Source organism: Lolium rigidum, chromosome 1, assembly GCF_022539505.1.
Source record: "Lolium rigidum isolate FL_2022 chromosome 1, APGP_CSIRO_Lrig_0.1, whole genome shotgun sequence".
Taxonomy (NCBI): domain Eukaryota; kingdom Viridiplantae; phylum Streptophyta; class Magnoliopsida; order Poales; family Poaceae; genus Lolium; species Lolium rigidum.
This window is the reverse complement of record NC_061508.1, coordinates 331,038,348-331,051,087: the sequence shown is the minus strand read 5'-3', so window position 1 is coordinate 331,051,087 and position 12,740 is coordinate 331,038,348. Positions and strand designations below refer to the sequence as shown.

At 48.2% G+C, this 12,740-nt stretch overlaps 1 protein-coding gene and 1 pseudogene across 1 annotated transcript; one reads left to right on the top strand and one right to left on the bottom strand.

Annotated features, from left to right (window-relative positions):
• Positions 1–244: 244 nt before the first annotated feature.
• Positions 245–3,846, bottom strand: LOC124684384 (AP-3 complex subunit sigma-like). Its single transcript, XM_047218703.1, has 4 exons — positions 3,662–3,846; positions 1,552–1,622; positions 570–661; positions 245–473 (listed from the first exon to the last, which is right to left on the bottom strand). The coding sequence occupies exons 1-4, from the start codon at positions 3,780–3,782 to the stop codon at positions 407–409; spliced, it is 351 nt and encodes a 116-aa protein (XP_047074659.1). The 5' UTR covers positions 3,783–3,846; the 3' UTR covers positions 245–406.
• LOC124663325 lies at positions 3,820–7,970 on the top strand (annotated as a pseudogene).
• The last annotated feature ends 4,770 nt before the right edge of the window (positions 7,971–12,740 follow it).

Here is a 12,740-nt window from a genome sequence, read left to right as displayed (position 1 = left end):
GCACCAAAACCGAGATGATGAGGTGAAATGTTGTAATAGTGCAACGGATATATGTTAAATGATCAGGCAATGCTGTTTGTCGAATTAATTCAGAGACAGAAACATGTTTCCAATGGAAAAACAGAGTTAGACACCAAAAGAAGAGCATATGCATTCATATATCATCTGACAAGAAAAGTATCTTTCTACAGATGCAGCATGCATGGCGTGCGTCGTCACATTTCTGGTTACAACTTACAACTCTTGGGTAGGAGACATGTATGTCGGCCAATAAGTTTTCATGTCGAACAGCAGATGCTCAAGACTTCAGAGAACTGACAGGCTACTGGAGATAAAAATTCAAACACCAATCTGATTTCTTCTGGTAAGGTCCTACGGATTCTATCCTGAAAACGACTGGAAAATTTCAGCGGCTGAAGTGCTGCGAAATCGACTTTGGTATGAGGCTTGTCGTGCTTGATTGTTTCTCCAACCTGTGTCAAGTAGCGAGCAACACTGTTAGAATTGCACTAAAGAATAAAAACGGGACATGGGAGGGTGAGGGCAGAAAGGATCGAGGGAGTAAGAACCTCGCAATCTCTTCTACAGATCTCATTATTTCCTCTGAACTTGTTTCAATCACTTGACCTCCCAGTATCATTTCATCCAAAACTGTGTGCAGCTGCATTTAATATTACAATTAGCTGAGGAAGAATGGTGGTTATTCCTAAGTAGTATTGCTCATCAGTCATCACTATGACAGGAGAAAAGACTGCTGGGATGAACAACTGGAGTTTTGTCGGATCAGAAAAAATTGTGCATCTCTACACACATACACTTCCATCAATTAAAGGATGCAAACACTACAGCAAGAATGGGATTGAGGGTAGTAGCATCATAGGAATCAGCAGGTTTTGGAGTTTCTTATGGGCCAAAAGCATCCCTAGCTTTCCTTTTCCTAAAAAAATCTCAATAATCAACTATCACCTTAGTAACGAATGTCACTGGTCTTCTGTTTAAAGGTCAATAGGGTTGGCTCTTTCTCTATTTTCCTTCAAGCTCTCTGCCAGTGGAACACTGGACATTAATGATTAAATTACAGTTATGTCTTCGTTGCTAAGATCTAGAGAAGACTGGGTATTACATCTATCAATGTTTCCTAACTTGTATTTCAAACTGAATCATGCTTAAGATGCCACTTCAACTGTGTTTTTGATCCTTTGTTCATATGTAAATACTTCTGTAAATTTGAGGTACCCGCTACCCAGATAATTTGGCCGGTAGCTGATAATGAAATAGGTATGCAACAAGTCATAACATGAATCTTATTAGATTTAAGTATTTGTTACACCGCGCACTTGGATATATATTTTATATGATCCATGTGCCAAAAACATATTACATGCAGCAAATCAATGATCATAATAAACCAATGCTACATGATGTGAACTTTATTTATTTTTATTATACTAGTGTTTTTTCTTTTCACGGGGAACAGAAACTGCTGCTTTCATCGAGAGAATCATAGCAGTGACAATCCAGAATAAATATCAAACAAGAGAATTATGGTACCTTGTTGAAGTTAAATACAATGTCAAGCTCGCAGACATTCTTGAAGCATTTATTCAATGTTTCAACAAATACTGTGACAAGATAACGCTTCTTAAGATTAGTTGTTCACCTCAAAGAGTTAATAAAAAGATCTTAAAGTGACAGAAACAGGAGAAAAGTGATAAGTACTTCACCAAGCATTAGATGGACAAAATAATGCAGGCTAAGAGCATCTCTAGATGATACCGCAAACAGCCGAACCGCAAACGAAGTATGCAGTATGCTGCATCATGTGTTTGCGGGTTGAAAAACTCCACAGCAGAACAGATACACTAAACAAGAACTGCAAATCGGGGAATCAAACACTCGCGCCATATTTTTGAAAGTTCGTCGAGCACAATTTACATGTGGATGTTGCAAAAGAGGAACCTAAACTAGTTCCTAAACCTAAAATAAGCTACCCCGGGTACTAACCTACTTCACCGGGACTTGGGGACGACAGCGACGGCGGCGGAGCTTCACGCGAAGGCGTCGGATTCGCCGGTGCTGTCATCGCAGAGGTAGGATTCGTCGTCGGAGTAGTCGACGATCACGTACCTGCACCTTGCCATCTTCGACCAGATGGAGGCCCTATTCGCCTTGCGTAGGTTGCGCTCTTCCTCCTCGGCGGCCTCACAGCGGCGCTTGGCCTTCTCCCAAACGTCGGGACGACCGCCGTGAGGGAGTTGCGCCGGGCCATGGCAAGGTGACGCTGCTCCCGCGCAGCGTCGTCCTCCTCCTCGTTGGTGCTCTCGTCGAACTCGAGTTGAGCCAAGCCATGGCGAGATGCGCTCGCTGCGCTCGGCGGTTGTCCGGCGCTCGCCTCGCCGCCGCGGCCACGCGCCAGGGAAAATACGATCTCCATGCGAGGAATTGTGCGGCACCATCGCGGGAGGAGGTAGAGCAGGCGGAGAGGAGGAGACCGGTGGCGGCGATTTGGAAATGGCGGCCGGAATCGACGGCAATCGGCCGGGGGCGACGGTGGCGGCAGGCGGTGGAGGAAAAATGGATGCGGTATTTCGCATCCAAAACCTCGAAACCGCCATATATAGTGGCTTCACGAGCCGCTATAGGGTTCCTCGCATCAAGTTTTCCGATGCGAGCCGGGATGCCGCTTCTGTTCGGGCCGTTTTTTGGCCAAAAACCAGAAAAATGCACGATGCGGGCCGGTTTTGCGTATCTGCTAGAGATGCTCTAATAATGTGCTAGTGCAGTGACATGCATAAGTGTTTAGCAACAATCAAATTTGAATAGAAAATACTAAACAGAGAAATGTAAGCAAATTGTATAGCAATATTGAATACTGAAAGAACCATGGTAATCAGACAAACATCCATGAGAGGCAGTAGACTGGGATTGTACCAAAACATGTGAAACAATGTGTAGCATAACACGAGAATTGCATAGGAGATCCTGGGTGCACCCCCCCCCCCCCCTCTCTCTTCGACACATATCCAGGGACTCAGCTGGTAAGTTTTAGAAAACAAAATTTTGTTTTATATTAATTTTGACAAGACACATCAACGTAGTATGAGAAAAGTAAGGAGCTAGATTATTGATTCACCATGAAGACCAGTGAATCTTGTTGTATTTCTTATCGCCAGATGTACAACTAATCAAAAAAGTGGAGAGCAATCGCTTGAAGATCCAATCTGCTCTACGGCATAGCTCCGGTGAGAGAATGAGAAGGAATGGCTGGTAGGAAGGAGATGGTGCTGGGATTATTGATTGTGATGTGATTCAGGTTCTATACTGACATGCAACGGGTCAGTCACAATAACTACATCTACGGAAATTGCTCAAACGGGCCAGGCTAAACAGTGATGTGTCAGGTAGAGGCAGATGTGTATTCAGAATAGATCTATTCCAGACCGGATTTCTCTTACTTTCCCTTGGACCATCTTAAAGCAGAAACAAACAGTAGATCTATAGGTGGGTGTGGCACCCGTGAGCCAAAAGTCCGCGTTAATGATAACACAGTCAACATATTTCATCCCTAATGTATATCTGTGAAGCCTCATCTTTCATTGCACATGCGACTAACAGTCATAGTAACTGAAGAAACAATTGTGCTGATAAGGGTTTAGGTTACCTTGTACAAGGTCGAGCATAGCAAGCTCATTCTCAGAGCTGTCAAAGACAAAAACGAAGTATAGTGTCGCCAAATGGTTGTAGACCAGTTTTGACCCCTGCAAAGAGAAAACGGAGATCATACGTCTTTTACCCTTCTTATAACTTACTGAAGGTAAAATGGTCGCAAGGTTAGTCAGATAATTTGAGTTTTGTTCTCAAAAAAAAATTTAATCGAAGTACCTGCTACCAAATTTGCATTTTGCTAAATAGGGATTTGGGAAAGAAATAAAGTACTTGTATAGACAAATTGGAGAGGAATACAGCACCGAAGCCGAATCAGAAGCTGGTCAGCTGCTGGTCCTCCGGCTGACACCGCGGCGCTCGTGCCTGCGGGCTGAGGCGACGGGGGCAAAGGTGAGGCGTTGCTGTTCCTCCAAAATTCCCAAACCTAGCTTCGTCAAGGGCTCAAGCCGCCTCCATGGTTTCAGTTCAGCCCCACGGTTCTCTTTCCAGTCGCATGTCTTTTTTTTTTCTCCTTTGTCTGTTTCAGTGCAGCTTAATATCGATCAATTCGATGGATTTGGTTTACTGTATTTTATTTTTGCGGTACCTGGTAGTAGTACGTTTCGTTCCGCGACAAGAGGCGGTGAAGTGCATGCTTAATTTGCTTTGGTTGAGTCGCTATTTAATTTGGTTAGCGGAAACGAGTCGCCGCTTTATCTGCTTGCGTGCGCGTGCGCCCGGTCCCACGTGCAGCGGACGAGGCGCAGTGGCGGCGGAATTGGTGGCCGTGCTGCTGCTCGCGCTGTGTGGCCGCGGAGCCACGGGATTAGACGACGACGGGGAGCTGCTCATGCTCTTCAAGCGCGCGGTCACCGCTGACCCGCTCGGCGCTCCCGCCCGCCACCCAAACCAGCTCCACGGCCAACCTCACCTCCACCACCGACGGCACCCCCAGCTCCACAGCCAACCTCACCTCCACCACCACCAGCAAGAACGGCACCACCAACGGCACCACCGCCTCAGCGGCGACGGTGTCGCGCGTCATCGGGCTGGTCCTGCCCAACGCGCAGCTCTCGGGCACGCTCCCGGCCGACCTAGCCCGCCTGCAGCACCTGCGCCACCTCGACCTCTCGGGCAACAACATCACCAGCACGCTCCCGCCGGCGCTGCTCCACAACGCCACCGAGCTCCGGGTCCTCTCCCTCGCCGGCAACGACATCACGGGCGCGCTCCCGGACGGCGCGCCCTCGCGGGGCCTGCAGGAGCTGAACCTCTCCGACAACGCGGCTGGCCGGGTGGCTGCCCGGCCCCCTCCTCGCCGCGCCGGGCCTCGCCGTGCTGGGGCTGGCCAACAACTACCTCGCGGGCGAGCTCCCCGCCGGCGGGCTCGGCGCGGAGCTCCGGGTGGTGGACCTCAGCAGCAACTACTTCCGCGGCGGCCTCCCGCCGGACTTCGGCGGGGCGAGGCTGCGGCTCCTCAACGTGTCCGCCAACCGCCTCACGGGCGCGCTCCCCGCGGAGCTGTCCGACGCCGTGCCGCCCAACGCCACGGTGGATCTCTCCGGCAACAACTTCACCGGCGCGGTCCCGCCGGCAGGGCTCTTCGGCGCGCAGCCGGCGGAGGCGTACGAGGGAACCCGGGGCTCTGCGGACCGCCGGTGAGGCGCGCGTGCTCCATCCCGTCCTCGCTCTCCGACCCGCCCAACGCCACCGACTCGCCGCCGGCGTTCGCGGCCATCCCCAAGAGCGCCGCCCGGGCCCCGCCGGGCTCCCCCGACGCGCAGGCCCCGCGCGGCGGCCAGGGAGGCTCCGCCCTCTCACCATCCTCGCCATCGTCGCCGCCGACGTCGCAGGCGTCGGGCTGCTCTTCTTGCTCTTCCTCTACGTCTACCACGCCCGCAAGAAGCGGCGCCAGGAGCGGGAGGAGAACCCGACGGCGCCGCAGCAGCAGAAAAAAACAACAGCCGCCGCCGCCGTCGCCAAAGAAGACAAGCCGTCCGCGTCCGCAGGGTGCTGCATTGGCGGCGGCCGGAGCGACGGCTCGGAAGAGAGCTCCGACTGCTCGGCGTCCTCCTCCTCGGACGCCGCGTCCGACGATGGGCGTCTGTCGTCTTCGGACCCGAAGAAGAGAGCCGGGAGCTTCATCGGCTGGACCACCCCGCAGCACCACAGCAAGAAGCACGAGCCGCAGCAGGCGCCCGCGCCGGCGACGCTCGTCACCGTGGACGGCGGCGGCGGCGAGCTCGAGATGGAGACGCTGCTCAAGGCGTCGGCCTACATCCTCGGCGCCACGGGGTCCAGCATCGTCTACAAGGCCGTGCTCGCCGACGGCACCGCGCTCGCCGTCCGGCGGATCGGCGAGAGCGGCGGCGCCGACAAGCTCAAGGACTTCGAGGCGCAGGTGCGCGCCGTCGCCCGGTTCCGGCACCCCAACCTACTCCGCCTCCGGGGCTTCTACTCGGGCGCCGACGAGAAGCTCCTCATCCACGACTACGCCGTCAATGGCAGCCTCGCCAACATCGCATTCACCAGTAAGTTCTAAACTCCATTGTTACACACAAGCTTTTTGTTCTTCTTCCTTCAAAAAAAAAGCTTTTTCTTCTTCTTCTGATGGAACTCCATTTGGACAACTTTTTTTTGCAAATTTGCATGAAATTTGACATGGTAGTATCTAGTAGCTGCATTATCCATTTATAATTTCGGTCAATTGCTTGTATACTACTACGATGGTCAAGCATGATCCATTTTGCTTAAAAATGCAGGATGCAACAGCATTTAGTCCTAGTACTGTGCCGTACCTTGAGTGCTGCTAATTTTAGTGTTTCATCTGCTGCAAATAAATATACTACGTACAAGTTAATTGGCGCTGGTCATAGTTACTCATAATTTGGCACTAATGGCAGAAATCATCAACTACAGCAACTTTTCTGAAACTTTATTTGGTACTCCTAGTACTCTTCACTTGCAAATGAAGCAAAAACACCTGAAGGAAATGCAGTACTACCTGGTTTTAGTAACAGCTCTTGGTTTCTCTTCTGAACCAAAAAGATGCAAATTGACATAGAAACAATTTGCTGGTACTAGTAACTGACAGAAATTTACTGCAATTTTGCATGAAATTTAACACTGTGTCTAGCTGCATTATTCTTTCATAAATTTGGTCAATTGCTTGTACTACTAGCGAATAGTGATTGACTACGTCGTCAAGCATGATCCACTTGCTAACAAAATTAAGGATGCAACGGCGTCCGTCCTTGGCAAAAGTGTCAACTCTAATCGTAGTACTGTACTACTCACTTAGTACCTTGAATGCACAAACCAGTACTGCTACTTTTGGTGTTTCTTCTGCTGCAGATAAATAGTAAGTTATCTGACGGTCATAATTTCTCATAATTTGACACTAATGACAAAAAACATCTGCAACAACTTTTTGAAAACATGATTTGGTATCACTACTGTTCACTTGCAAATGAAGCAAAAAACCTGAAGGAAATATGCAGCAGTTCTTGGTTTCTCTGTAAAAGCAGTACAACAGTTGTTGATGTTGTTGTGTTCGATCAATTGCAGGGAGGATGGGCGCTTCGCCGATGCACCTAAACCTGGAGGCGCGGCTGCGGATCGCGCGGGGCGTTGCACGGGGTTTGGCATTCATCCACGAGAAGAAGGGCGTGCACGGCAATGTGAAGCCATCCAACATCCTTCTCGGCGCCGACATGGAGCCACTGGTCGGCGACCTAGGCCTGGACCGGCTGCTCTCTGGCGCCGCCCTCCACCGGAACACTGGAGCGTCGGCGCGCCTCTTCGGGAGCAAGCGGTCCATGCACTCCACAAGCAGCCTGCCGGACCTGTCCCAGATGCCCGGTGGCGCCAGCCCGTCATGCGCCTCCACCTCGTCGACAGCTCTCCCGCCGTACCAGGCGCCCGAGTGCCTCAAGAGCCTGCGGCCAAGCGCCAAGTGGGACGTCTACTCCTTCGGCATGGTGCTCCTGGAGCTGCTCTCCGGGCGGGTCTACTCCGAGGTGGAGCTCTGCCAGTGGCACGCCGCCGGGTCCGTCGCCGGCACGTCTGATCTCGACCAGCGGGGCCGTGTGCTGCGGATGGCCGACCCCACGCTCCGCGGCGACGACAACGAGGACGCACTGCTCGGCTGCTTCCGGCTCGCCTTCGCCTGCTGCGCCATGGCGCCTGGCAAGCGGCCGTCCATGAGGGATGTTGCCGCTCTCCTCGACAGGATACAGGCCGCACCCTTGTCCAACTCCATTGAGACTCCCTAGTGATGGATGCCAATAAATTGACAGGGAACCATGTTAGGATACTAGTACAATTTTTTACTGAATTTTAATGGCGAGCTTAATGTGTTAGCTGTTTGTAGATGACCTTTGTCACTAATTTTGATGATCCAGCTGTGATTAACCCCTTTTTGTTCCTACATCATATTGTTCGTTCTGCTCCTGTTCATTGCAAGAAGTGTTCTATACTTCTATGGTGCCATCTTCCATGGCTATTAAAATGGAAGAAACTTTGTGTTGGGTGATGCAGAGTTCAGTGTCTGGAGCAGATAAACAGGCAGCCGTGTCTTCTGGGAAGCGGAGGTTCTTTCTTGTGCATTTCACCTCGATGCAGATGCTAAGTAGCCTAATTAGCCCAAGTGGCAAAGAGGATTAGTGCAAGATGAGTACTGATCCAGTGAACAATTCTTATAGGTGTACAGCTAGGACCAACACTGCCTGTGCAACTTGAATAGCTCAAGATGGCTGGAGCTGGACAGACCGGCTTCTCTGTCCAAGCTAGTATTTCAGATTGCAAATCTCTGCTATGCCTATACCATCAATGTTAACCATGAATCGGTCTACAAGATTGAGTGCACATTGTTTCTGTTTCAGCTTGACACCATACTATGTTCTAGTTAGGCCCTCCAGGTGAAGAAATCTGGAGAAATTAAATGGCTTAAAAAGAGGTCAAGCTATGCTGCAAGAGTGAGGAAACTTACATGTGTACTTGATGCAGATACTCGCCGCAGCTCAGCAAACATCCGCCTGTTGTCATGAGCCAACTGATAAAGGGTAGTTCAGAGAGCTACAAAGGGTTCAGAAAATAAAATTCCTTCAGGCTAGACCAGCAGGTGGTCAAACGTGACATGACCCTGCCAGACAATCCCAAGGATTAAAACAGCACAGCATTTTCCTCCGAAAGCACAATGATGCTGAAACAATGGCCAGGAACCAAATCACCACGGCTAAAATGATTGAGATAACCAAACAAACCTAATTTGAGAACAAACGATGTATCAAATGATAAACTTTGTTCCTCTTGTCCCTTGTACAGGACTACACACACAACTGATTGCGAATGCCATAAGCACGCCGGAGTTTTGATATTTCAACGCACATCTAAATCACCACATTGCATTTGCAGCTCATAGCATTGGCCATTTTAGATCTTGTTGAATTGTTAGAAGAAGCAACCAAAGGATAAATTTATTCCACACGTACAGAATTACACATACAAGATTACCGTACTTCTATTTTGCAGGCCTACAAGATTACAGATAAAATTACACACTGGAAGTTCATATCACAGCTTGAAGCAAAAGCTCTTCAGTATATGCACATGAAAATCACCACGCTGAATTTGCAGAGCCTTGGCCATTTTAGATCCCGCTGAGCGTAATCACGATCGTGCGAGGAGTAGGGTCATCACGATGTTCACAAAGCCATATACCCTGGCATCAGAAAAAACAGAATGACCAAGATTAGGTAACAATATAGTACATGACCAAGTTGACCGCTGAGTTTTAGCCAGCGTTACTCGGATACTCGATACGGACAACAGACGACACGTGCATCAGAACCGAACTCATATTCAAGTATCAGTTTGGGTAGAAATTAAGGATGACACGGCAAATGCCACTGGACCATTGACACAGGTAGTGGTAAATGACTAGGATTCAGACGTTCGATTTGGCAATGAAATTTATGACCCATTTATCCGTGTAGAATTCAGTTGCTGCTTACATTGGTTGGTTGACACCCCCAGGTAAAACATGCTGCGTATACTTAAAACTCAGACCTGACACATAAGGATACTGAACCTTTGTACACAATACACCAGGTCCTACAGTTCTATTACAGTACATATTTTATCACGAAACCAAAAATTCTCTATACCTGCCAAGTTCCCATGTTGAGACGCCCGTCGGTGATAGGAATCTAAGACAGATGCAAAAATTTCACTAATATTTCGGAGATGCTTTGAGTTGTTGGGAAGAGGGGAGAGGGAAGGAGGACGTACGTCAAGGCACAACCAAACATCGAAGATTTAATATGTGCCGGCATGTCATCAGGTCCTGCAATAGGAATCTGAGTATTACTAAGTGATCTAGCCATGTAGATTATGGTTTTTGCATGTTCTAACAGCAACAAAATAAAGCCATATATATTAATGGAATTCTTGAACAGACCTCATCAATCAGCAAAAGGGGGGAACAATCTTCTCATCCAAAAAAACTACATGAAGACAATAACAGCTCAAGTATTCACGGCCCAGTGAGAGCCAGCCCATTCGTGGCCCAAGTGATGCTCTTACAACTTACGTGAGAGATGGGCAAAGGCTATTTCTGCCTGGCTGCTGTTTTTGCCCAAAGCTAGGCCACTAGTCTCAGGTGTCGACACGTGTCCGTAGTTGGGCCATTTTTCCACCGAATTCGGTTGGAAGATGTCGAAATCTGCGTTCCGCCGGTCTGCCTAGTTCTGGGCAGGTTTTTTTCCGGTTTGCCTGAAATTAGGTTGGGTTTTCCATCGGTTCTTCCGGTTTGCCCCATTTAGGCCAAAATTAGGCTGTTTTGGCAGGATTGCTGTCTTCCTTTTGTGCCCAAATCGATTGCCCTTTTCTTGATAATAATTTCCATTTGTACATGCTACCACCAAACTGCTTAGCCTGTTCATCTCCATCCATCACATGCGCCGGTGCAACATAAGCCAACACCAATTTAGTTTCTGACTAAAGACATAATTAGTACTAATTAAGCACAAATGATCAACTACTAGCTTCTCCAGCTCGGTCCATCCTATATACTAAGGCAGCATCCGGTTCACGTGGTTCTTATATTAATAGTGCTGATTTAGTTAGTGTTGAGCAATGCTGATTAGTTTCTGATTAAGTAAATAGCTATGTTCAAAACAAAGATTACGTAAATAGTAGCTAGTACTACACGCTCCGCGTCTCGACGTATGGAGCGGTCCGTGGCCAGTCGCCGGTTCTTGCACGGACCTATGGCCGGTCGGCAATGCTAGCTCCAGCCGCCGCTGTGAAGTGATCCTCCGCCCGCTTCTCGGCGTCGCCGCCGCGTATTTGACCATCGTTTATGTCGAAATTTAGGCTGTTTGTATGGTACGTACATTGTCTTGTCCGTGCAAATTATTGAGGCATATATATTGCGGTCTCAGCCGCTCTCGTGTTTTGATCAAACTCGGCGTCGTGGCTGACTAATAGTAGTACTCTTCAAAACCGGTCTCTTCAGACTTGCTATGTGTGGAAAAGCCACAGTTGAACCTGGGTGCACGTGAATCCAGGTTGGAAATGCATTTTTGAAATGTGAAAAAATTCTGAAAAAAAATATCGGGGTACGTATGCATGTTCCATGTGTGCGTAGAAAGTTTTCGCAGAGAAACCACTTTTTTATTTCAGAATCTAAAAAATACAAAATACGTCACATATGTACTTGCTATATAGCCCTGTAAAATTTCACTTTTTTGCCGAGGCAAAATAAAATGTTTTTTCAGAACGAAACTCATGTCCAGGGCACATGTTTGAGATCATCTTTGCAATTATTTTGTGTTTCGATTTTTGAAACATGTTTTGACATCACAAACCCACTTTTGAAAAAGTTGGTTCACATACACTCAGGTTCACAAAAGTCGGTCTCTGTGTGGAAATGTTGTGTGTTACATGCATCTACGTGAAGGAGGTGGCACTAAATCACTAAAAGTGAGTTCACATACACTCAGGTTCACAAAAGTCGGTCTCTGTGTGGAAATGTTGTGTGTTACATGCATCTACGTGAAGGAGGTGGCACTAAATCACTAATCAAGCATTAGCTAGTACATGCTGCGGGGTCTTCGAAGCTAGCTAGTACATGAATTTTGTTCCAATTATTAGCTATGATTAATCACTAACTACCTAGATAGTTGCGCATCCGACCGGACAAAATTATCATTGGCCATGTAACTTTCCATTTTCTCGGTGTAATGTATAGCCATCGTACACGGCCATAGTCATTACCTACAATCCTACATGGCGGAAAGCTCCGGCCGAGAGGATGTGTGACGAGAGCGGTCCATGGATATGTAGTGTGCGCAACTCCATCTCCTGGTGCGAGTATATTAGCATCTCTAGTTTCAAAGTGCTCAATAAAACTATCAAAACCTTGTTAATTAGTCCGGGTATAGAATCGGTACCGCAAATAAACTACAAGGCTTTGACAATATGCTTACAAGAACTCCAAGTTTATGACTATACATACCTCATATCATGCCGAAATTAAGTTTGTTCCATTTCGCTCCTAAGATTCTATTAAAATCTTCATCAGATAGAAAATACTATGGAAATAATCGTCATCTCCTCGATGGTTTGATTCAAAACAAAATGGTAGGAAGTACAAAATGACCAATTTTGAAGTGGGGAATATGACATCATGTTGATGGGAGGCGAGTCGCATAGAGAAACGACGGGTCGTGCTCTTCAAATAGATCGTGAGAGTTCTCATGATGCCCATTTCTTTACCAAGGAGAGGAGGTGTCAACCAATTGTGACATCAAGGTCTCATGCATGTGACCAAGTGGTCGTCTGTATGCAATTCCATCGGTGACTACCATGCCTTCGGCTACTTTCTTTCCCAAACTTATGTCCTGGCGTTTTCTGGACCAAATTTGGGGCACCGTTCCCGTCGCGGCGGTTCTCCAAGATTAATTTGTCGCCTGGATGATATCCGGCCCATTTCATCCATGGGCCACATCACACCTGCTCTCTGCATGGTCCATGCATGCCCAACTTTGTGTTGCCTGCCAAAAGTTTCACGGATAACTCACATGCCCTAA

What these genes read in the sequence shown, in the direction of transcription:
- LOC124684384 (XM_047218703.1), bottom strand. Translation starts at nt 3,782, where the DNA reads ATGATCTCCGTTTTCTCTTTGCAGGGGTCAAAACTGGTCTACAACCAT. An exon ending in TTGTATTTAACTTCAACAAG is followed by an intron (nt 662 to 1,551) that starts GTACCATAATTC and finishes TATTAAATGCAG; the next exon opens with CTGCACACAGTTTTGGATGA. An exon ending in TCTGTAGAAGAGATTGCGAG is followed by an intron (nt 474 to 569) that starts GTTCTTACTCCC and finishes TACTTGACACAG; the next exon opens with GTTGGAGAAACAATCAAGCA.